The sequence below is a fragment of the Urocampus carinirostris genome, chromosome 14 (genome assembly GCF_059441175.1).
Source record: "Urocampus carinirostris isolate Australia breed hairy pipefish chromosome 14, RoL_Ucar_1.0, whole genome shotgun sequence".
Taxonomy (NCBI): domain Eukaryota; kingdom Metazoa; phylum Chordata; class Actinopteri; order Syngnathiformes; family Syngnathidae; genus Urocampus; species Urocampus carinirostris.
This window is the reverse complement of record NC_142362.1, coordinates 25,990,306-26,014,877: the sequence shown is the minus strand read 5'-3', so window position 1 is coordinate 26,014,877 and position 24,572 is coordinate 25,990,306. Positions and strand designations below refer to the sequence as shown.

At 38.8% G+C, this 24,572-nt stretch overlaps 1 protein-coding gene across 12 annotated transcripts in view; it reads right to left on the bottom strand.

Annotated features, from left to right (window-relative positions):
- clybl (citrate lyase beta like) overlaps positions 1-24,572 on the bottom strand; it is a 117,004-nt gene that overhangs the window by 11,286 nt on the left and 81,146 nt on the right. For 2 of the 12 annotated variants that reach the window (XM_088353389.1, XM_088353390.1), the window contains exons 7-8: positions 23,498-23,622; positions 21,135-21,268 (exon numbers count right to left, since the gene is read on the bottom strand). In XM_088353389.1, the coding sequence (XP_088209515.1) occupies positions 21,173-21,268; positions 23,498-23,622 (221 nt within the window). In that variant the 3' untranslated portion in view covers positions 21,135-21,172. Of the gene's footprint in view, positions 1-5,529; positions 7,720-11,048; positions 11,266-20,091; positions 20,278-20,652; positions 21,269-23,497; positions 23,623-24,572 lie in introns of those variants that run through there. The other 10 variants (XM_088353387.1, XM_088353399.1, XM_088353391.1 and 7 more) reach the window with 9 other exon arrangements.

Below are 24,572 nucleotides of genomic sequence, written 5' to 3'. Positions count from 1 at the left end.
TTTCCATAAAAATTATAATGATGATGAATAATAACTACTCAGCAAGCAAGACATTTTATGCTTTGGTTCTTTATTTTAGTTTTATTATTCAACCTTCGTGTTGTCCGCATTTTAGGGACAATCTTTGTACTTTTTATTCAGTTTACATGGAAATGTGGATAAAAACATTTTTTTTGTACTAATGCGACCATTCAGTAAATGTCACAACATTTAAAGTTGAATAAAATACAGTCTAGGGATATTTGCTTAGGGGTTTTAACAACACAGTGGCAGGACGTTTTAACCCAAAGACAACAAGATGTTTATTATTAATTATTTTTACACTCATACCCTTAACTTATTACCTTAATTGTTATTTTATATTGTACATGTTCATGCACCATCAAGGTGGCACTTTTTTATTTTCACATGTTGCATGGACATTACATTTAACAATAATTACATTGTATTATATTGTATTATTTTCTTTGGGGGGGAGGGGTGGGTTTTTTTTTCTCTCATTGTAAATGTTTATATCAATACGTTTAATTAGTACTGTCCCAATGCAATTGCAGTCAACTATATGTATTAAAAACTACAGTATTTTTCTAAAATCACGCATGCATGCTTCGCAGAAAGATGAGGTTTAAAAAACCTGGGAGATTAATTATAATCCCTAATTTTAACATTATAGCCCACGACAACTATTATCTTGAAAATATTTTTTTCAGCCTAAAAGTTTTTCGTTCGTCTTTCTCATTCCCCCCAAAATCAACAAAAAGTCGCTCTTATATTGCGTGAGGAAGGAGTTTAGTTCAGAGATTCAACATTGTCTTTAGTGTCATTAATTTTAAAAAATGCCAATGACATTTTCTTTGCAACCCCAGTGTCGAAAAAAATAAAAGGGTGCTTCAAATCTTCAAAACATTTTCGCAGTCTAAAAGCTTCTCCTTCGTCTTTCTCAATCAAAAAATAAAAAAAAAGTCGCTCTTACATTTGCGTGAGGAGGGAGTTTATAAAATAAAGGGAGAGGGGGGGAAATGCATGGAGGCGGCGGTCACCCTCGAATGGGAAAAGCTTTGAAGTGGAACTTATTATCCAGGGAATACTTTTGGGGTTGTCCTAACGACGCGTCTGAATGGGAAAAGGCGCTCCTTTGTCAGCGATTTGTTCTCCTTTCGTGGGACGCCCGTGGAAATGTACTTACACGGGCCACCTTAACACGCCGCCTGCAAATCAGTAACCGGCCCATGCAGACTTGCAGACGCCAACGGGAGGACAAAGAGAAAAAAAAGAACAGGAAAAAACCATAAAAACAGAAATGGGGTGAAATGACAATATCACTGACACTTGCACACACCAAAAACACTAATTGAATTGTGGGCAGATTTTCCTTTGAAGTTGTCACCTTAAAAAACGTGGGGTGGGTGTTGGGGGGGCTGTTGCACCTGCGCCCTCTGCAGGGGCACCTTGCAAGGTTGCCGCTATAGAGGCGGGAGGCAGCCATGTAGTCAAGAATAGAAAAGCCTTCTCCACTAATCTGAGTTTTTTTGCAATTTTAGTAAGTTTCTCTGCTCAGACTAGAAATCCTCAAAAGTTCTTGTCCAGTCCTCTCAAGGCTGTATCAGTAGCACACATCCAGAAAGCAGCTACTCATTATTTTGAACAAGTTGCAGATGTTTTTTGTACATCCATGCAAATGGTTTGGTACAATTTTCTGCTGTTTCCTACAGTATCATCTGCATCTGGGTCACTATTGAATCGTCTCACCAACCGCAACATTTGGTAATTAGTTCATTGTTCAATGGCTGAAAATTATTATAATATTGTCACGCTGTGTGATCATTTCTAATCATTTTCATGACTTTCTCAGTCAGTCTTGGTTAGGTAACTTGATCCCAGGTGAATCGTTCTTTCACCGATGAATACAAAGGTAACCTTCAGATCAACCAATGATGGACTGGGTCACTGAGATAGGTCAAAGGTGTGTCTGATGTACTATTGACTGGCAAATATATACAGAACAGTAAAACTAGAGCAAACCCTAACCTTGCGATGTCTGGCAATGGAAGGACAAGGAAGTGGATTTGGTCAGCAGCCACGGGGAAGGAGTCAAGTCAAGTCAAGTCATGTTTATTTGTATAGCCTTTAATCACAAAGAGTCTCAAAGGGCTGCAGAGACCACATATTATTGTAAACAACTGACTATTATCACACCACCCCCCGATCTAAAACGTACATGAGGGCAAGGAACAATTCAAAAACCTCAACATGAGAAAAATGAAGAAACCTTGAGGTAATTCCCCTTCCAGGAAAAGGCAACCCAGGCATCACTTTAGTTTAAAGGTTAAGTCATGACACTTGTACGTTCACATTCAAAATGTTGCTCTTTTTTGTTATTGCTTTTATATTCTATGCAATCTTTTGATTCTTGTATTTGATGGTCTGTCAAAAAAGTGTAAAAAATAAGTGTAATCTGTTCAATCAATATGCCATCCACAAAGGTGTTATCTAGATTTATTTTCAAAAGATACATAAACCATCTTGAGTATTAACATATTCTACCAGAGTAACTGATGCATTGAGAACATGTCTAATCAATCCATCTGTCTATTTGTACACAATGAAACAAGGATTTGACAACACTGAACTATTTATTGACACAGGAATTTCATCTTGAGCGGTAAAAGAACTTTGCACAAAAAATGTCTTTTGCATGTAATCCATGCTCCTTGTTCAAAGTGTTTTGAGAAATGACAAAGTTTTAAGAATTTCAAGTCTGATCTAAGGAACGTACTAAAGCAATTGAGAAAAACTGTAACGGGATACAATACAAAAAGGTACCTCATTTTCAAAAGGACAGTGTGTATTATTTGATTACTTGAAGTCATGTAGTGCAGGCATGTGAAAGTTAGTTTGGCTCAAGGGCGGAATATAGACTTTTTGTTCTCATGTGGGCCGGATCAGTTTAAAAGTATCAGCTATGGTTGGTACTATGCTTTATCATTCAGCCTACAATTGTAGCCTACCCTACCAATCATAATCACAGACGATAAGGGATTCTTTTAATCAGCACAACACATTTTTTCACAAACAATGGAAACAAATGATTTCCACGTTTGGCCTTCAATGTGTTAAAATGTGTTTGAGTAAATGCAGCTTTATATTGGAACCAACTAACCATAAACATGAACTCTAGTGGGGGCTATGAATGAAAAAAAAATGTTTGCTTCAATTCTCATACTGCTTTGAAATAAATAAAAAATAAATACTAAAAACGAGTCTTAGAACTGAACAGGCAATAATACCAAATCAAACTACTAGTCTGGGCCAACTGAAGCTGACAAAATACTGCACAATATTGTCTTTAACATGAAACAAAACTGGTCATTAGCTCTTTTACACCTTTACTGCGCTATAGCGGAGGGAACAAACACTTGGTTTGTATTCATCAATAAAAAAATCACAACTTTGATATAAATGAGCTAAAACGATTTTCTGACATACTCAGAAAGTTACGGCAGGCCGGAATAAATAATCCAACGGGCCGGATGTGGCGCCCAGTCCTTATGTTTAGTAATCCTGATATAGTGGAACCAAAAATAAGTGCTAAAAAGCACAATGAAAAATACAAAAACTGGAAACTAAAAATGATTGAACTCTCTTCTTCAAAAGAAAGTAAAAAAAAAATAGAAAAATGGGGAAAAAGAACGAAAGAAAAAGAAGCAGGAAAAAAAGGAAAACAATAATATAAGTTATTTAATAGAGGCTTTCTGGAAAACAATATTTTTTACATGTTGGCACTCCTGCCATCGGGACACTTTTTATCACACTGTGTAATATTGAACCACTAGCTGCCTCTCTACACTGTGGTGCAACCAAAAACAAGTGCTAATAAGCACAGATTATAATACAAACTACCAAGACTCATTTTACTCCTCATTTTCGTGCCCAGCTTTTCCAACTTATTAAAACATGTGATTCATAAAGTTGATAGTCTACGGGTTTATTAATAAGAACATTTCCTTCACTTTTATGCGCGGAAGTGAAGTTCGAAAATATAAATGACCTTTTCTAATGTGCATTGTTGCCAGCTGGCTGACCACCACTAAAGGAGGCACGCATCTCTTCCGCAACATGCCTTTTTCTTTCCGATTCTGTGTTGCGTTCGGGGGCCCAAATAAAAGGTGAGCGCGCCGGTCCCGAGCAGCTGCAGCGTCCACTTACCTTAGAGGCCGCAAAAGGAGTTGAGACATGTGACAATATGCACTCTAAGGGGGGGTCACCGGACTGACCTGGACCCTTCCAGACCTTTCTTCATTAAATCAATTACTCAGTGAACACATCAGGATTTTTTCGGGGGGTAGGCAGTAAGATTTCAAATTCAGGAAGGAAGAAAATAGTTTTTGTTTCTGTGTGAGGGAAACCTTCGTGGTAAGACCATCCAAAATAAAAACTAAGTTTGAATTCAATATGTGCTATCATAAGTGGCAGAGGTGAGCAAACTACGGCTCGCTGGCCTCATCTGGCCGCCATACAAAAACGGTCAGAATACAATGACAAGCGCAGAAAAAAAACATAAGGATAGTAATCAACACAGCTAGAAGCTTATTGGCTGCTCCCTGCCCAGTTCAGGGGAGATTGCCGGCTAGCGATACTGCAGCAGAGACATCAACATTAAAAAGAACATCTCCGACCCTTAGGGCTGATCTATAGAATTTTCTTATCTGAAGGCGGTTGTCTCTGTTTTCCTTGCAAGTTCGAAACCGATATATGGCTTCCCTCCTTATTTTGAGTGTATGATGAAGTTTAAACTTAAGAAAAAATACACAGTATCGACCTGCAATAAAATCATATGCAATTATATAACTGCAGGGTGTGATTAAATCCAAAATAATCAATAAACAAATGCACAAAATGTGATAATCTGTTATTACCACAAAATATTTGTACTATCTGTAATTAAAATTACTCGAAACACCAGCATTTTTTTAGCCATCTACCCGTCTCTTTTTTTGTTTGTGATACTTCCAATATCTAAACTATGCTTTCCAAAAAGATAATGGAACTTTCTTTGCAAAAAAAAAAACATATTATTGGAAGAACACTTACATTACTGATGCATACACTATGCATGAGTGATCCAATTACTCTGCAATAACTTTGACACAGTCCCGGTCACCATGGCGTTTGCGTTCCCTTGGCGACTGCGTTCCCTCAGACATGTACGAAACGTCATCCCTCTCAGACCGGATGATAATTATGGGATTCTTTTTTTTTTTTTAAAATTGAATACACTTTGTTGAAGTTTTAATTATTTATTACTATTTGCCGATGTCTCTTGACTCTCACCACACTGCTTCAGTATGCTAACACACCCGCATTCGCCAGATACAGGAAGAAACACTAGGAAGTTGGGCCTTCTTGATTTGTGGACCAAGCTCGAATTGTAACCACTCCTGCCATCTAATAGTAATTTATCATACTGATATTATTCCCAGCGGTTGATACTTATTGATGAGCAACGCCAAACCCTTTATAAGTTTTTTTTTAATATCAAAACAAGAAAAACATTTTTATGTTTTGGCACTCAGGGACAATGCTTCTGAAAATGCATACAGATGTTATGATATTAAATGAGTAAATAAATTGTGCAAGAAGTCATGGGAAAAAAACCGTGATTTGGCGGCCTTGCACTATTATCTACATCAAGACAATACATCATATCTGGTGGCTGGCTAACATAACATCTGCGGGGGTAGAGGACTTGGTGCCAGTCCAAAAGACCCCATCCCGTGGACTGGGAGCCGCTCCAAGTCGTTAGGTGAACGGAGAGCAAGGTCGTCCACGGACGAGTCGCTTCCCGCTAGCCGCTCCTTCTGCAGCATTTGCCTCCGGCCGCATAGTCGATAGAAAAGCGCAGATAGGCGTGAGCAAGCTCAGCCCGGTGGCCTTCTTGCTAAATGACCATCTTCGCCTAAAAGCCACTAAATGCAGGATGTAGGCTTCAGCATACTTGGAAAGAGGGACACGGACAGGTGGAGAGGGATGGAAAAGGGGCGGGGGGCATAAGCAAAGAAGCAGATGGACTTCTTACGGGATGGACACTCATGATTTGTGCCCAGGGATGAGAGTGGACAGAACGAGGAGCAGCTTAATAGGTGCAGTGTGACCGATGTCCTGTGGTGGTGCTTTACATCTTTTTCATGGCCACATTTACGCGCTTTTAAGAACTTTCAAAACCATTTTTTTTAATTTCTCCAGTCCTAATAAAAGAGGAAATCCAGTGAAAATCATATATTTTGCACAAATATATCGGCGATTTACACATGCAATTTTAATGTTGCGTGTCAATTTATCAATACATAATTTTTAGATCTTAACAAAATCGCAAACACGTTTGTGGATCTGAACAAATGTGTGTACATTTTTTTTAAATTAATCCCTCCCCATATACAGTATGTCACAAAAGTGAATCCACCCCTCACAATTCCGCAGGTATTTTATTATTTTAATAAATCACCACTGAAGAAACATCCCTTTTACACAATGAAAATAAGTATGTAAATAAAGGCCATGGCTTACTGGAAAAATATCCTGTTGTCTGAAGACAACTTTCACTTAAGGGTGCATTCACTTTTGTTACCAAGGGTTTAGCCACTAATGGCTATATTTTGAGTTTTTTGAGGGGAAAAACAAATTTACACTGCTATATTAGCTTTACACAATGTTTCTTCAGTGTTGTTCAATTAACCATTACAGTGAATCTCTGAAGAAATCCGAGTGGTATACTCACTTTTGTGACATACTCTATGTGTTGGGTAAACATGACATTCATATGTAGCTTACATATTCAGTTGCAGGAAGTTCTTCCCACGAAAACAATACCCAACAGGTACATTATGTAATATTTGGCCTTGGGATGGGACTTTATTGTCTAATGCGAATGAAAACCAATACCAAAAAAGCACAGCGTAGCAGTAATATGCCAGAAAAACATGCGGCGACTACTAGATAGGATTTCGCTGTGGAAAAAAACAAACATTCCACAACCTATGAATATTTATAAATACTATCATTGGTATTAAAGTTTGTGTATTATTACTCAAATCAATGTTTTTTTTTTTTTACTGAATGTTGTTTAGGTGTCTTCTTGGGCGCGTATTAGGTAAATAAAATAAACTTGTTCACACAAACTAACCTTTTATGCTGTGGTTCGTTTAGTGAAGCTGGATACAGTTACCCCTTGAAATGTTACATATACCTAAATGAGTTTGTCAATAATCGTCATCGATGCAATGAAAGGGGGGTGGTTTGTGTTGTTAGTGCGCAGCCCTACGGTGCATAGTTCAGGGTTCAAGTCCAGTTACTGCAGCCTCCCCGGGTGCAGTTTGCATGTTTTCCCCGTGCCTGCATGGGATTTCTATGAATGAACATGTAAGTTGTCTGTCCCAGTGTGCCCTGTGATTGGCTGGCAACCAGTGTCTCCTGCCCACTGCCTGAAGATGACTCGGATGGGCTCCAGCACCCCCGTGACCCTATTGAGGATAAGCGGTGCATATGACGGATGGATGGTGATGAATGGGACCGACTTCATAAATGGCTTCTTCTCAAGGTTTCTTCAGTTTCCTAATGCTGGATTTTGGGAGTTTTTCCTTGCATACGAGGGTATGTTTGAGATCTGAGTATAGGTATGTTGTGTCGACTTCAATTGAGGCCTGTGCAGCCCTTTGAGGCTCCCTGTAAATTAACAGCTTTTTAAGTAAATGTGACTCGACTATTATCATAAAATGTTTCTCCAATATAATACAAGGTAATAAATACCTCAATATATTTCAAAGTGAAAATATAAAAATTGCACCAGCATCTTTTAAGCAAAGAAAAAAATACAACTAAGCAGTTTAGACAGTTATTGGTGTAAAACAGTTTTAAAGCAAAGGCAATTTGGTATTTTAAAAAGAGAAAAAGTGACTGTATTTTCCGGACTATAAGCTGCACATGATAAGGCGCACCCTCAAAATATTCAATTAGCTTTTTGTTTCATATAGAAGGCGCACCAGGTAATGAGGCCCATACAAATAAAACTACACTAAAAAAAAATGTAAATGTTTACATGTTTCATAGAAGATGAATATCCAGAAATCTAGTGTGACTATTAAAACAATTCTTAATCATTCATAAAAGGTTACTGTATTTAGAAACATATCATAGCAGTTATGTATTTCCAACTGTATTTACTGTTTTTCCAGTCTTTAATGCGGGTACAATATGGTCTATAATCGGGTTATAAGGTGCACTTTTGAATATCTGGCAAGTGTGTCATAAAGTTAAAACAATACGGTAATAATGTCAGGTCGGAGTTTAACACTTTGGTGGCTATTTTGACATATCCTTAACGTTATCATTAAACATACTCGGATTAAGATAATAATATGTATAAAAATGTGCTAAGACAAGACTTCAGACCAGGCATCACCAACCTCGAAGCTGAGGACTTTTTTTACTGATTAGCAAGAAGGGCTACCACTTTGATACATGTTTCTAAATTGTTAGCTTGTCACTATGTTATTACCAGGCTGTAATTATTAGAGGTAAAAACAACCACTAAAAATGATCATTTACAAATCAAATTCACAAGAAATCTGATATATTACTGATGAGCTATTTTCAGAGCCTGTCTGCGGGCTACTCTGGTCTGCTTACGGGGATACCTAGAGTGGGCAGGCACCACTTTGGAGAGCCTTGGTTTACAGTATGCAGTACTTTTATTCCGTAGACGAATGCTTGGGCCTTCTACTGCACATATTTTGCTTATCAAGGGTTCATTTTGGAACCTAACCCTCGCAATGAATGAGAGATCACAGTATTTAACAATTATTTTATAGATGAGGAAAACAATTTGCAGTGAAACAAAAACCTAGTACTCTTATTAAATCAAACAAAGGCATCAGTGAAATTGCTAAATCATTATAAAAGGCTTTATTTTTAACCATTGCTTTTTTACAAGCAACCATCCCTATATTTTCACCATTCTCAGGTCACAGATTACGAGCTGAGCTACCGTCAGAGGGAGGCCTTGAATGCATCTTTTTCCTTCTGGATAAGGTTAGTGTTTGGACATGACAGAAGATGATGTCCATGATCATAGAAAGGAGGAGCTAAGATAAAACTGCTCCGCCTATTATCTCATTGGAAGTCCACCGCGGACCAACTTGAGCCTCACTGTCGGAGCTCTAATCCACCGTGATAAGCCAATGCGCCGGCAAAAAAATATATTTAAAAAAATCCTCAGTGTGAAAGAATTGCATGACCCCTCGACCATGCAGAGGCAGGGACCTCCCTTGGACTCCGGTGGATCCAAAACATCACAGACGTTTGGGCTTTGGAAATGACTGATACGAGCCATCTTGGTCAGAAGAAAATGTGCCGTCTTGATGTTGGCAGCCTGCCTGGGATAAGCCAGGAAGGAAGCACAAATGGCTGGATAGGCAATGAGATTGAGATATGGGGGTCTGCGTTTGACCTGCAGCTTCAAAGAGACTCGATGAGGCCCCAGAAGAGGCTTAGGACCAAAATGATTGAATGGCAAGATGACCTATAGTGTCCACAAAATAGCGTCTCTGGTCTACTTACTTGTTTTAATTGGTCTTTTTGGCTAAAAACAAATCGTTCAAGTCTGAGGAGAGCTCTTCTCTGACACCTTTAATATGTCCCAGAGGACACTTTGCTCTGGACGATTCCAATCACAAGACTAATGAGGTCATTAGGACTGTTGAGCAAGGGATGGCCACCCCTCGGCCTTTTGCGGACATATTTGGTCATAAATGACAGCAACCTACACAGAAGATATCATGTCAGATCCATCTTTGTGACAAGCAGAATGGCACTCCAGTCTCAACTATTCCCCACTTTGGATCAACACCAAATACCACACTCAGTCTCAAGGCTCTTTCACGCAGAGATCCTGAACAATCGCCACATCAGAGCTGCTGATTGCTAATCTGACAGCTGAAATTGCTTCCGTGAGCACGGCGGAGTAGAAGTGCATCACAAGCAGCGGTCATCATCTCCGTACCTCTGAAGCTAGAAACCTTGCAGGGCCACCTCAATTCTTCACGATGATTCAAAAGAAGCAGTGTGGAACAGCAAGTCGTTATGGGTGTGACCAAGCTAAAAATCAGACAACTGACCGGCTTCCCTCTATATTCAGAAACTCTGCTGGAATATGCATAAAATATGTAGTAAAAAGCAATGCGGAAAGAGGCTTTATGATTAGAATTGTCAGTTCAGCAAATTTGATGTTGCTGCTTATTTTTGTTTTTGTTCTGTTTATATTCGTTAAGGCGGGGTGCGTCATTTGAGGTGTCTTTCCCCATAGCCATTCTGCTAAAATCCTGGTATGGACGAGAATTTCAAGGTTCCTTAAAAGTGTGGTGTATCGTTTGAAGTGTCCTTATAAAATGTGGGAGTTAAATATTTTCTCAATTAAGTATGTGATAACAATGCCCAACTGCGTTCAAATAGCCCTCATGATTTTTTTCTTGGCGTCTGCTTTTATCTTTCTTTTAGCAAAGCTGTTCAGGACACAGTAAGTACGAGGAATGGGGATTGCTAGAGGGTAACTTCATGCTCATCTCAGCGGGGGGTTTTCGTGGTCATTTGTTGGTGTAGCCTGAAAATGGTGAAATTAATAAGAGGCCTTCTTCAAGTACAAGCCAAACACGAACCCAAGCCCCAAGGAAGATAAAAAAAAAAGAAGTTTATTCGAACGTGTCTAAGAAATGCATGTACTTGCATCATGAAATTGTTGCAAGTACATGCATGTACGATGCTGCAATGATGACACAAGATAGGCGGTGGCGGCAACAAGTACACACACACATATATACATATACATATAAGCAGTGTCTGAAACTCATGACAAAAAGTTACCGACACTAGGGCATACAACTCTGAAAAGTTGCCTGTCCCATTTTTAGCAACTTGAGACACAATAAGACGACTAATCGCAAAAAACAAGATTTGTCGCAAAGTATTAAGGATTAATAATCAAAATATATAACAGAACAACAATTTAAAATTAAGTTTATTATAAATCTACTTATAATATTCATTGCATGTATATGACATCACCATCAGACATTTTTAAGAATCGTCAAGCGATTGATTATCTTAGAAGGGCAGGACGCTTTACACTGATAACAGCGAACAGATGATGAAGGTGCTCTATCTGAGTCAGATGAGGAGGCTTCTCTCGCTTTTTGTATCCATGGAAACCAAAAGTATCTGTTTCAAGTGGAGAGCAAAATAAATGAATGTGAATGAATCGAAGGTTGGCAAGTGGAGGAAGCTATAAAAAACATTTTTATTCATGTGTTTTACTTTGTTATCAATACTCAAATAAACCACAACCAAACTCAGTTTTGCTACCGCTGTATTTCTCAAATGCGCACAGTTGAATGCCGATGTGTGTTGTGCTGAAAAATACCCCTCATCCCCCATGCATGAAATGTCCCCCTTTGCGTGAAAGTTACTTAAAACGTCTTTGTACATAATTTTGGGGGGGATGTAATAGAACAATAAAGCACAGAACATTTGCAGTATGTATGCACAAGGGAAAATATTTCATGCAAGCAGAGGACACCAGCGTCACATGTTCAGGTGGGACCTCTGTAGGGTTGAATACCGAAATAGAACCAGCTACTGAGACTGCAACCTGGTGCGCCCCAATGTCGTGAAAACACGGCATATAAGCCGTACTTATTCAATATTCGTTGCAAAATCAAAACATTTTGGTTTCTTATCAAAAGGTTTATTTGTTCAACCTCGATTTGCTACTTTGTTCAATTTAAAATGTTGTCCCACTGTAAATTAGAGTTTGACACTCCTGATGTAAACCATGCAACTTCTGTCCATGTCGAGTCGCTGAGGAAGCTAATGAATGCTTTCAATCATATTCCATTAAAATTGTGCGTGATGGTCGAGAGTCTTGCGAAATTACGGCCCTCCCAGAGAACGTTTTGACATACTGAGATATTTAAGGTGTCAAAATTTACAGATTTAAAAACAAATATTTTCTAAGAATTATCAACTTGTGAGACACAATTGCGAAAATAAATCAAATGCATTCAACTTGAAATATTTTGCTGAAAATTGAAATATTAAAAAGTAGACGTTGCAAAAATACTGAAAAAATACTGTTTGGAGCGCAACCCCAGAGCATGTTTGAAAGTGGGGTTGGTGTATTCAGGGAGATGACCAGTGTTACTTTTATGCCCAACGTAACACTTGGCATTTAGCCCCAAAAGTTTAATCTTGGTCTGACCTGGTCAGAGCATATTGTTCTGCATGTTATCTGTGTCTCCCATCTGAATTTGCAAAAATGCCGAATGGGCCTTTTTAAGGTAATCTTTCGGAAATGGCTTTCCTCTTGCCATCCTTCTATAAAGGGTGGATGTATGTACGACTAATAGTGTTCTTATGCACATATTGTCACACTTTAGCTATTTATGCCTGTAGGTCATTGAACGTAAAAATGGGCCCCTTGGTTGCTTCTCTGATTAGTTTTCTCCTTGTTTGGGCCAAAGGTTTAGTGGGACGGTCAGATCTTGGTGGATCTGCAGTGGTTTTATGTTCCCTCCATTTTGATAGTTTTGCCCGCAGAGTGCTCCAGGAGATGTGTACATGTAGCTCAGGAGGTAGAGCGCTCGCCTTGGGATCAAGAGGTCGCAGGTTCGATTCCCGGCTCTTCCGTGATATATGTCCAAGTGTCCTTGGGCAAGACACTGAATCCCTAATGTCTCCAATAAGCAGGTAGGCGCCTTGCATGGGTGACTTCCTATTGGTGTGTGAGTGTGTGTGTGAATGGGTAAGTGTAAAGCGCTTTGGTAGGTCTTGAAAAGCGCTATATAAATGCAGACCATTTAAATATCCTTGTATCCCATTCTTGCTTTGAACTTTCCTACAACTTTATCTCGGACATGCCAAATGTGTTATTTGGTCTTGGTAATGTCGTCAGTCTCCTTTCATAGACCCCCGAGCGCATCACACAGCAGGTGCATTTAAACTCACACTTAATGACACACAGGTACACTCTGTTTTTCTTTTTAAGTCATTTACAAGTCATCAGGGCACTTCTAGAGTCAGTTGGCTGAGCTGAACAAAAAGGAGGCCAGTAATTTAGCGACACCTACTTTTCAGTTTTTTCATTGTAAATATAAAATGCAGAAATAATTTGGTTTCACTTAACGATTGTTTCTCACATGTTGTTAAATCTTAGAATTGTTTTAACTTCTTTTTAGCTTTGAGTTCGAAGTCTGAAATGGGGCAATGCGTCAAAAAGTTCTTGGAAACTAATTCTTTTGCAAGGCAGTGTGTAGTGCAAAGTCACTTTTTCCTGTGCCTACTGAGCAAGTATTCAAAACAAATAGAAAGTGAAACTTGCCTCGCTGCACAGTGTGACTGCGACCCCAAAGGGCAAGTGGCACTTCATTAACCCCAACCCCTCCGTTCACTGGAGACACTCTTAAACCCCCATGTCCACTTTCTCATAAAGAAAGGATTAATGTCTATTACTGTCACTTTGCGACACCTCCAGTAGCCTGAATGCATTCGGGCTATCGATTCAATGCATACAGTAGAACTTAGTTTGTTTTTCAATTAAAAATTCAGCAACGAAAGGAAATCCAACCCCAAAAAATCATCCCTCTGCTTTTGTTCAAAACTTGACTCACTTGTTTGAGCTACTCAAGCGGACGCTGAATGCAAAGTGATTATTTAGTGTTCCTCTTTCAAACTAATAACTGTCACCACCTTTGAATAAACCTTACCCCTCCTCCTATTAAGCTGAAGAGCCAAATTAACTGTGCACTGTGATGAGCACCCCTGAAAAAAGAGAAGGGGGTGTTGGGGGCATGATCCATACAAAGCTGGAGGACCAATGAGGGCTTTTCTTTCACTGGTGGTTCGTGGCCGGGATTAAGAGAGAGGGCTCTTGACTCTCCTTTCACGCCGGAGCACAAGAGCGCTTGTCAGCGACTTGTGCGAAGAAAGAAGAGAAGAATACCCAAGTGCAGGGTTATCGTCTTTTTAATTGGATTAACAGAGTGTCATGTTCAAGTCCCGAGCGTAACCGACACGTCGCCAGACACTCGGTCCTTCTCTGATACACCAAAAAAAACTTAGCAAAAGGAAGAGACACTTAACAAGGGTGGGCAAGGTAAGGCGCGTGGACCATGTGTGGTTCGTCCTTGCATTTGATTGGGTCTGCCCAGCAAACCTAAAATTGTTATATTTTCTTAGCTGAAGCTCAGGGGATACTTAATTGAAATGTTCAAGTTATTGTTAAATCATTAAACTGTCAGTGAATTAGTTGTCACTATTGCAGTCTTACAGCCATATTAGTTTTTTTTATATAATCTTTACAACATTATTTTGATAATCACATTATTCATTGAGTTGTTGTAAATAGTATTCACTTCTTGTGATAAATTGAAGTTTTAATGTATATTTCATTCAGTACTTTATCAGCAGTGTTTCCAAGTGGTGTTCTGATTGGTTTGATGAGTCTGCCTTATACAATCTTCAAAATCCAGCTGGGTCCAGTCTTAAAGGTTCTTTGTGAAGATGTTGCTCCCTTACTTTGACTGAAAAATCCCATTTCAGTTAAGTTCCATTTTTGTTAATCCATGCCCCTTTCCTATACAACAGTGGTAGGACATACTCAATGCTTCTCTAAGGCGGACTTTCTCCTGACTCTCCATGCCCATAATATTCTGATTACTCTTATTTGGTTTCTTTGTAAAAATAGAATAGAATAGAATAGAATATACCTTTATTGTCATTGTTACAAATGGGCTAACATATTGTGACAACGAAATTGGGCATGACACTCCAGTTTTACACATTCATAGTGAGGTATGAGCAAGAAGATAAAGGAACAGAGAAGATAATGTTATAAGACAAGGGGGATAAGGCTATAGTTATAATTTACATGGTATTTACACAAGAAATGTCGGCATGTGGGATGTTACATACAGGGTTGTCGTGATAACGTTGGTATCGTAACGGTTGTGCAATATTGCATTTGGTGCAAAGTCATCATAGTGCAAAAATAGTCAGCATGAAACAGGAAATGGTCAGACATTGTGCAATTTGAGCATTAAACGTAGTGCAGTCAACATGTGCAAGAACAAGACATGAGTAACATTATATTCGTATGAGGTAGTGTTGGCACGAGTTTTCAGGTTTTTTTTTTTTCGTTTTTTTTTTTTGTGCGGTGTCTGTTTGAGCAGTGAACAAACATAGTGCAGACAGCATGTACGTGAGTACCATTTTACATACGTGTGAGGTAGTTTTTTTGCAACAGTTTTCAGTTTTTTGTGCGGTGTCTGTTTAGGGTGGTAATGGCTGTGGGGAAGAAACTCCTCAAAAGAAATGCTTTCTTCAGCTGTCTCTTCGTCCAGATACTCAGGCAGAATCCCAGAAGTTGAAAACGAGGCGGGGCATGGATTTCACATTCTTACATTATAAAGAGTTTCAAATGTAGAATTTGTAATACAAAGTAATTGATGAGCCAAGTATAACAATCCACTATAATTCGGTTCCTGTTTTATGGTTTTGCTACTTCACAGATTTGCATCATACATTGTGTCTTGCATTCCGACTGGTTAAACAGTCTCTTAGTTTTTATGACGGTACATTAGTTATTTGAAGAAAAAAATAAAATAAAAATAAAAACGTTCATACAGGACTTTCATGAAATCAACAAATGTCTGAACCAGCAAAACTGATTTGCTATTAGGTTTCAGTGTAAAATAGAGTACAGTGGTAGGTCTATTTACAAATGTCTCTACAAACGAAAATTTCAGTGTACAAAGTGCCTGAACGCGAAAACATGGCCTCTAATTACGAAATAAAAAATACAGTACAGTATGCGCTGCAAACTGGTCTGCCTCAAATCTGCTTGGCAACCCAGTGCACTTAGGTGCCCCAGCATGCCCTTCGTGTCACTGTCACAGTTCAAAGTTCAAAGTTCAGAGAAGACGAGTAGGTTCAGCGAAGATAGGGGGGAGGAGGACACAGCCGTCACTCAATCGGCCCAAATTAAAGATATTTTAGAAAGATTCTGTGATGTCTCGGAGTTTGTGGAAAGGAATCACCCGGAAAGAGTTGAGGCTATCGCTCAATCTGCCTCGCGCATTTCCGACAGATTGGCAGTAGCGGACAAAAGCAGACATCATTGGATCCACTTTCAAGAAACGCGAGACAAACGGCAAACTAATATTTTTATTATTTCCTTAATTATTTGTTGTTTTAAATTGTGTGCCCCTGTTTACGTTTATTGTGTGGTAATCTAATTCTGACATGTATCTGTTTCAAGTTCTGATACTCATTCATAATGTATTAAAACAATGTTGTACTGTACTTTTGCGGGTCTTGAAACGGATTAGTGGATTTGCATACAAAATGTGTCTCAACTTAAAGTTTTCAGGTTACGAAGGTATTCCCAGAAAAAAACGACATTTATAAGTAGAGGTACCATTGTACTCAATTGTAAAAAAAGAATAGTACAAAATAAAGGTTTTTACTATAGAAATCTTGCCTATCATGATTTTTTTGGAATGCAACTCCGCAATAATTCAAGATATTCATGTGCCCTATTAATTTTACTTATATCAGGAGTATTTAAGTCTTTAAATCCACTTCTTAGATGATTTCAGCTATCACGCACCCACCTTTGAGGATAATACATTGGATGTATTATTCTTTAAGAATATATATATTTATTAATATATGATAGGCTTTCATGTGCATTGGTACTAATTTCACTTCAAATGTAATAAATGCCAATAATTATATATTAACAACTTTTGTTTAGTGTCTCCCATTTGAATGCCCAAATTGTTGTGTGTATATATATATATATATATATATATATATATATATATATATATATATATACACACACACACCTCCATTATCTGCACCGCTTATCCTCAGTAAGGTCGCAGGGGTGCATGAGCCCATCCCAGCTATCCTCGGCCACTGGGCAGGCAACACCCTAAACTGGTTGTCAACCAATCGCAGGGTGTATATATATATATATGCCGAGGCTACCCTCAAAAATATTTCTCTTGATTTCACACATAATTTAATCATTTCTTTTTCCACCAAAAATGGCAAAACATTTTAGAACATAGTAAAACAAAATAGTTTTGCTCGAATATGTGCGCATTCTTTCTACTTATTTTCCTTATGTTTATATATGTTTTTTTCTCATCTTGAGTCTACGCAGTTTGTATTCTTCTTTGTGCTTTTTAGCAAACATTTCCGGTTGCAAGACACCATACAGAGACACCTAGTGGTAAAATATTGCACTTTTGTTATTCCTGATTGATTAGATAACAGCATAGTAAACTGCACCCCTCTCACAGAGAAAGACGTTCAACCACAATTAGCTGCTCATATATTGTCATTAGAAGGCTATTAAAACATCAAGCAATTATTTGGGAGCATCCCTGGGCAGGGAGGGGGGATTAATATTAAAGCGCACACATTTGCCTGCCACGCGGGTCCCATTAAGATTAATGAAGAAATATGTAAAACGCGTCGTTTTAATTTTCCTCCGATGGTGTTTTGCATACGCGCATGCACTCGTTGGCACCGCCCCGTCGTCATTTATGAAAGCAATCTCAGGCAACACGTCGGCAAACACTAATTGATTCTCGCCGCAATTCAGGGGAAGCTTCCAATCGCGTTAATTGTAATTTACTCTCTTCGTTTGTCTCTAGGGGATACTGCGAGTACGTGTTTAAATAAAGCGGCAGAGAGGGATGGGATATTCCGTGCGTAATTACGCAGTGCCCAGATGCAAGAGGACGGCTTTCACATCTGCACAATTCTGTGTGCGGTCTTGGTTTCGTAGCGTAAAAACACGAATGAAAAAGAATGAGGCTTGATAAAGGGAGACGAAAGGTGAACTATTTAGAAAACACAGTGCACTAGCTTCAGGGTTTGGGGCGACTTCAACTGGAAGAACGTGGTCAGATATTTAGTTATATATATATATATATATATATATCATCATCAGCAGCAGCAGCAGCAGCTGCACCGCTTATCCTCAGTAGGGTCGCGGGGATGCTGGAGCCCATCCCAGCAATCATCGGGCAGTGGGCAGGGGACACCCTGGACTGGTTGCCAGCCAATCGCAGGGCACACGGAGACAGACAACTCACTTGCTCAGTCACACCTAGGGACAATTTGGACCGGCCAATTCACCTGAAATGCATGTTTTTGGAATGTGGGAGGAAACCGGAGTGCCCGGAGGAAACCCACGCAAGCACGTGGAGAACATACACACACATATACACATATATACATACACACACACACACATATACACATATATATACATACACACACACACACATATATATACATACACACACACACACATATATATATATATATACACACACACATATACACGTATATATACACACACATATATATGTGTGTGTGTGTGTGTGTGTGTGTGTGTGTTAGAGGTGATCAAAAATCGTGCCCTTTAGTGCTTTGTGATATATATATTTGTGATTAACAGTGTGCTAAATTGACATTTCAGGAAGATTAGATTAAATTTAAAGGAGCTGGACGGAGTTTGCAACTTTTTTACACTTAACCGCTATCTCCTAGCGTTTGCCATCATTGCCGAATTTGTCAGCTTATTCATAATGCGTGTGCAAGTATGTGCATTTCTTAGAAGTGCTCTAATAAACTTTTTTTCATCTTTCTTGAGGTGTGGGCTGTATTTGAGACAGGCCTCTTCTTATTTTCTACTATTCTCATGCTACAAAAACAAATAGAACCAAAAACAAACCCGCAATGCCGAGCATAACGTCACTCTCCAGGACCCCCCACCCATTTCTCCTACCTAGTGTGTTTCACCCTGAGCAGCTTTGCTAAAAGAAAACATAAACACAGACAGGCACTGTGGAAAATAAATCATAGGGTCACTTTGAACTCAGTTGGGCATTGTTAACACGCACACAATGGAGAAAATATTTAACTTTCAACTTTTATAAGGACAGGACGGGGCGGCAGTAGCTCAGGAGGTAGAGCGATCGTTTTAGGATTAAGGGATCCCAGTTCGAATCCCGGCTTGTCCGTGTTACATGTCGAAGTGTCCTTGGGTAAGACAATTACCCCCAATAAGCAGGTTAGCGCCTTACATGGCTGCACAGATCACGGCCGCTATTGGGAAATGTGAAGCACAATGTAAAGCGCTTTGGGAAGTCATTGACTTGAAAAGCGCTATATAAATGCAGATCATTTCGATCATTTCATTTCATTTCATTTCACCTATACAATGTAGCCCACTTTTAAGGAACCTGGAAATTCTTTGTACCAGAATTGTAGCGGAAATACTCGGCAGAAATAATAAATTGTGTATAAAATCTATTGTGAATGGCAAATGAATTACATAAACATTAAATTGCCAATATTGCGCAGTTTTACATCAAATTTTGTAAGTAAACAAATTTTAAGTACTTCAGCTGTGATGCGTGCATGGGTTAATTTAATGAAATCTGTAACTAGTAACAGTGGTTTAGTTTGCCGACCTCTGCATCTGTTGTGAAAACAAACAAACACAAACGTTGGTGAAAAGACGACAGCCAAAAAAAAAGAAAAGAAAAAAGTGGAGTGGAGTGGGAGTAAGAGGAACCATGTGGCCTAATGCCAGACAGACAGCTTACTACTGGGGACTTTGGCTTGGACACTTTTTGTGTGTGAGTGTGTTGTTGTTGTTGTCCAGTCCTGGCGCACAACCGGGCCCGTCTGCAGACACAATGCATCATAGAGTGGCAAGAAAGCTGGGGCAAGAGGAGTGGATGAGATGGGGTGTAAAGGGAGCTTTTCATTGCCATGGTCACCAATGGCACAACGAGGCACTCGTGACACCCCCCCTCAATTATCCTCAGGAGAATACAAAAGCTAGGATGGACTGTGCTGGGGCAACAGCGCTGCTCCGGGTCTACGCTTGCCCACGCAGACGGATTGTAGCAGGATAGCAGGACACAAACCACCCGCTCAGAGTAAAGTGGCCACACCTTCAATGGGAGATCAGGCAGCTTTTATTATATCTGTCAACAGTTAAACCCGCGGGCTGCCCGCGCAAGGAGCCGCATGAATTTTGCTTAGGGGACCCACACAAAGACGCTAAATGGCGAGTTCACGTCGCTCCGTATTTCAGAGCCGTTCCAAAATAAGGAGTGCGGGGTGCGCTGAATGGATCTCCTGCCAATCAAAATAGTGTTTGTTTACCCTTTTGCCCAGCGGCTCGGACCATCAAGGTGCTTTCAGGGTGACCTCAGGTGAAAGAGGATGTGTGGGCATATGACGACAGGGTGATGGCACCCCCTGAACCAGGAGCCCCTCTGGGATCGGGTTGGCTGAATGTATCATGGGTTATACTTTTTTTTCCCAACATTAAAAAAAGAGAACTGAACTCAAAACAAGAATTTCCTTCTTGGTGTTAGGCAAAGTTCTTCAGGCCCGAATCACAGAGGGACCCTGCTGCCCCCCACACACAGGGTGTGTATATCTTTTTCATGGCCAAATTCAAGCACTTCTATAAGGGCCGTTGCCTCCAGTACAATAAAAAGAAAAATACAGTGTGAGTCGTGTATTTTGTAGATCCACAATTATGTCTGTAATTTACATATTTTTGTTTTTGAGAGAAATCTCTCCCCACATAGGTGCTGGATAAAAATAAAAGTAACATGTAGCTTACACATTTTAGGTTGTAGGAAGTACTTCCCATTCAAATTTCCACTACTAAAACGCTACCTTATTTTTCATGTCACTAAATAAAACAAAATCATTGCACTAATCCACTGTTTAGGTGTAGCATGCAACTCTCCTCTTGTAGGGGGCAATGAGGCAATGCAGTACAAACTAATGCCAGCTGCAGTTTATCAAGAGGGAAAACAAAACTCAATGGCAAAGCAGAAGCCAGCAGAGAGCGGCATCAGCATCATTTTTAAGCACACTTGTTGAGAAACAACAATTTTAAGCATTCAACCTACAATTCAAGGACTTTTCAAACCTTGTAAACACATATGAATTCAAACATTTTAAAGGATTTCAATTACCCGTACGAACCCTGCACACAGCAGCGCCGACGGCTGAATTATTTTCCCGGCACTTCTGCGGCGAGTGTTATGATGTTCTGAGCTTGCTTCAGAGAGGGCATATCAATCATGCTACCGTGGAATGTGAACGCACCCTGAGAAGGCAAAAAAGACATTAAAAAAAAAAAAAAAAATCTCAAATTCATTCAATTGACAAATAAATTGCATCAAACAAGTATTCCAACCTGATTGTTTTTGAAATAAAAAGCCTAAAAAATATATATTTTATGGGAAGTTAGGATCAGACATCTGTTAATGTTTTAGTTCTATTCAACACAAACACAGCCAGTCCTCTATTGGCAAATTACCTGTTATGAAGCAGCACAGTCTGATTATATTTATTATTTTAGTTACAAAATTATTATAAACGATTTTTTTCATTTTAAAAATAGCTCAGATTTAGTTATAAAAAAGAGATACTTGTTTGATAGTGGCAGAATTTGTGCACTTCTAATGTATTGGGGAAAAAAAAAAGTTTGTCAGCCATAATTTATGTGTTCCTGTACATTATTTTACTACTCACAGAATGCAAGGTTTGTAACTCACTTTCTAATAAAAAAAAAATATATATATTTTAATGCAAAATGCTTTTCTGAAAAATACAGGTCTTTGGCTCATAGGGGACATTTTCTTTTTGTAAAATTTGTTTTCCACATCTAAAGATAAATTGCTTGATTAAAGGCAACTTAAAAACTTTTGGATGTAACACACACTTGTGGAAACTATAGCCATACAAGACCATCAATGAGCTTTCATTTAAATCATCTCGCATTGCTCGAGTGAGAAAAATGAACACAAAAAAAAAGTTTTAAAGAGGCCACTTGTTAACCGCAGACCGGATGCTTAAGAAAAAAAAAACCTGACAAGAGCACGCTCGTTTTTCAATTTCAGTTTACTTAGGACCTTTCCTTCTCGCCATCGGATCAAAAAGCATTTCGTTAGACAAGTGATATGTTGAATGAATAAAACCCATGACATGAAAACCAAACACACTGCTCATTAAAGATATATTTTCTGCTCAGTGTTGGTGAGTTGTTTTTTTTTTTCATAAAAAAATAAACAAATACATAAAATCAGGCAAGAAAATGGTTCAGAGCTTAAAAAAGTGACAAGGGTGTAGAGGAAATACCGTAATTTATTTTTTGTATAATGTGCACCCCTATTTTTTTATTACACATCGGTATGACATTTAGTTGGCCATTTTCTCAGCTCTAACTACACATTGAAAGTGAAAAACATTGTTGAATACATGCGGCCATGCTTCAGATAATTTATTGACAACTATGAACACAATACCAACATACAATTAACGTTTTATTTATTTCATGTCCTTCAAAGTCCAATTCATCATCAGATACGCCAGATTTGTTTCCCTCATCATGCTTGTTTTTGGGTTTATTTATATCTATTAGGACAACTTTGATTTCTCCACTTTCTAAGATTCGTCTCTGGTACTGTGAATAAGAATAGTGTGATAATGAGATAAAATCGAATGCGTGTTACATAATCCGCTCAAACTACACAGGTTTGATTTCAAATGCATCACCTCAGGCGCCTGATTTACTCTGAGAAATCTGTGAATACCCCACCTCACGTCAAAACATTCCGTCCTCAGTTCTATACAATTCACATAAGTCCCCTTTTAGACTTAAAAACTCTAAATTTCACCTAAAAGTGGGATATTGTCATGCCTGATGAAATACTCTACCACAATAAATACCTGGAAGCCTTTTTTGTCATAAGAAAAATTGTTCCGTCAAGCTTATCCTCTTCCACATGGAAAAAAGATGTTGCAAACCTATATGATTCCCTGGAGTGGGGAAGGAAAGAGAAAAAAAAGCGAGAGAGTCGTCGGCAGATTGTGCATTACCTCAGCAGATAGCCCACCGAGCTGGACACATAGGATCCAACCATGCACTAAATTAGGAACAATAATATTGTACACTTAATTGGCCTGAGGACCCCCCTTGCCTTCCCTCCTCCTCTTCCTATGCAGTACTCTCAGAGTCACCCAAGTTTGTATTATGGCGAGGTACAGGGATGTGTATCAGGGACATGCACTTGCGTCGCGCTTCATTTTGACAAACGCTTCATTTGCTTAATCGCTGTTACGACTTTGGAGACAGTGTTTCAATTGCTGCGTTTAAGAGTTCAACTGAGCTTTAAATGAGGTTGCAGCTCCACTGATTTAATGGACTCCTAATTAAAACAAAAAAGTGCAAGGCAAGCCCATTGGCTTGTTTATGGCTAGACTTAGCATTTAAATCAATTAAATTAATACAAAAATACATTTAGCAAACATATTATAGGGGATGTAAAATTACCTTTCCTTCTTTTTGATGCTGTTCAAATGCTTCAATGAGATCTTTAGCCCATTGGACCCTCTGCGGACTGGGAGAGAATTCTTCCTGCACAGCCTGCACCTGCCCGGGATGGATGACCTGCTTACCTGAACGCACACAATTTAAATTTAACAGTGTTAAATAATTTCACACATTTGTGGTTATTTACATTAATACATGCACATGCTAAACACACCAATGTTGATTTGGGTTTCAATATACAAACAATTGCTACAATTAGACTGATATTTGAATAATCTCTGGATTAATTGTTTTAACTTTGAGAATTATTATATTATGCCATTGCATGATTTTGATGCCTTTTAGAATTTGAATGATGTAGTATATATAGATTTGAACAATGCAAAAAATAAAAATAAACTATTGGAGGTGATAGCTCAATGTTTTTGAAATGCAATCTATGTTTATAGATTAATCAAATCAACACTGTAAAAAATGTAAATTCATTCAAATTTACCACCTAGTTTGACCCCAAAAATAGAAAACTAATTATTCTCCAATTATTTTAAAAACCGCAGCAGGCTTAAGGGAATCTCCGAAATAATCGATTTTCTTGAAACCACAAATAATGCATTTTCAAACTTGACATTGGTCGATCATTCTTAAAAATAACTCCCTCACACGCCCTGCCAAATAATAATAATAATAATAATAATTTCCTTGTATTGTCATTCTGTGTAACAATGTACACAGAACGAAATGTCGATTGCACCTGACCCGTTGTAGCGAGCCGATGCAGCCGCAGCCAATAGAGGGCGCCGCCGACCACTTTTTAAGTCTTAGGAATGACTCGGCCGGGGCGCGAACCCGAACGTCCCAGTCTCAAAGCGGGCGCCTTACCATCTAGGCTACTGAGCTGGTAGATCCCCCTATAGTGATCTGCTAACCTATTAGCTGTTTCTACATATTTTTACTAACGATTCTACAAAAAAAATAATTCAAACAAAATATATATAAAAACAGAATGACCCATTTTATGAGACAAAATGGGGGTATCCAAACAATAGATTTTTTTTAGCAGCCCGCAACATCTAGT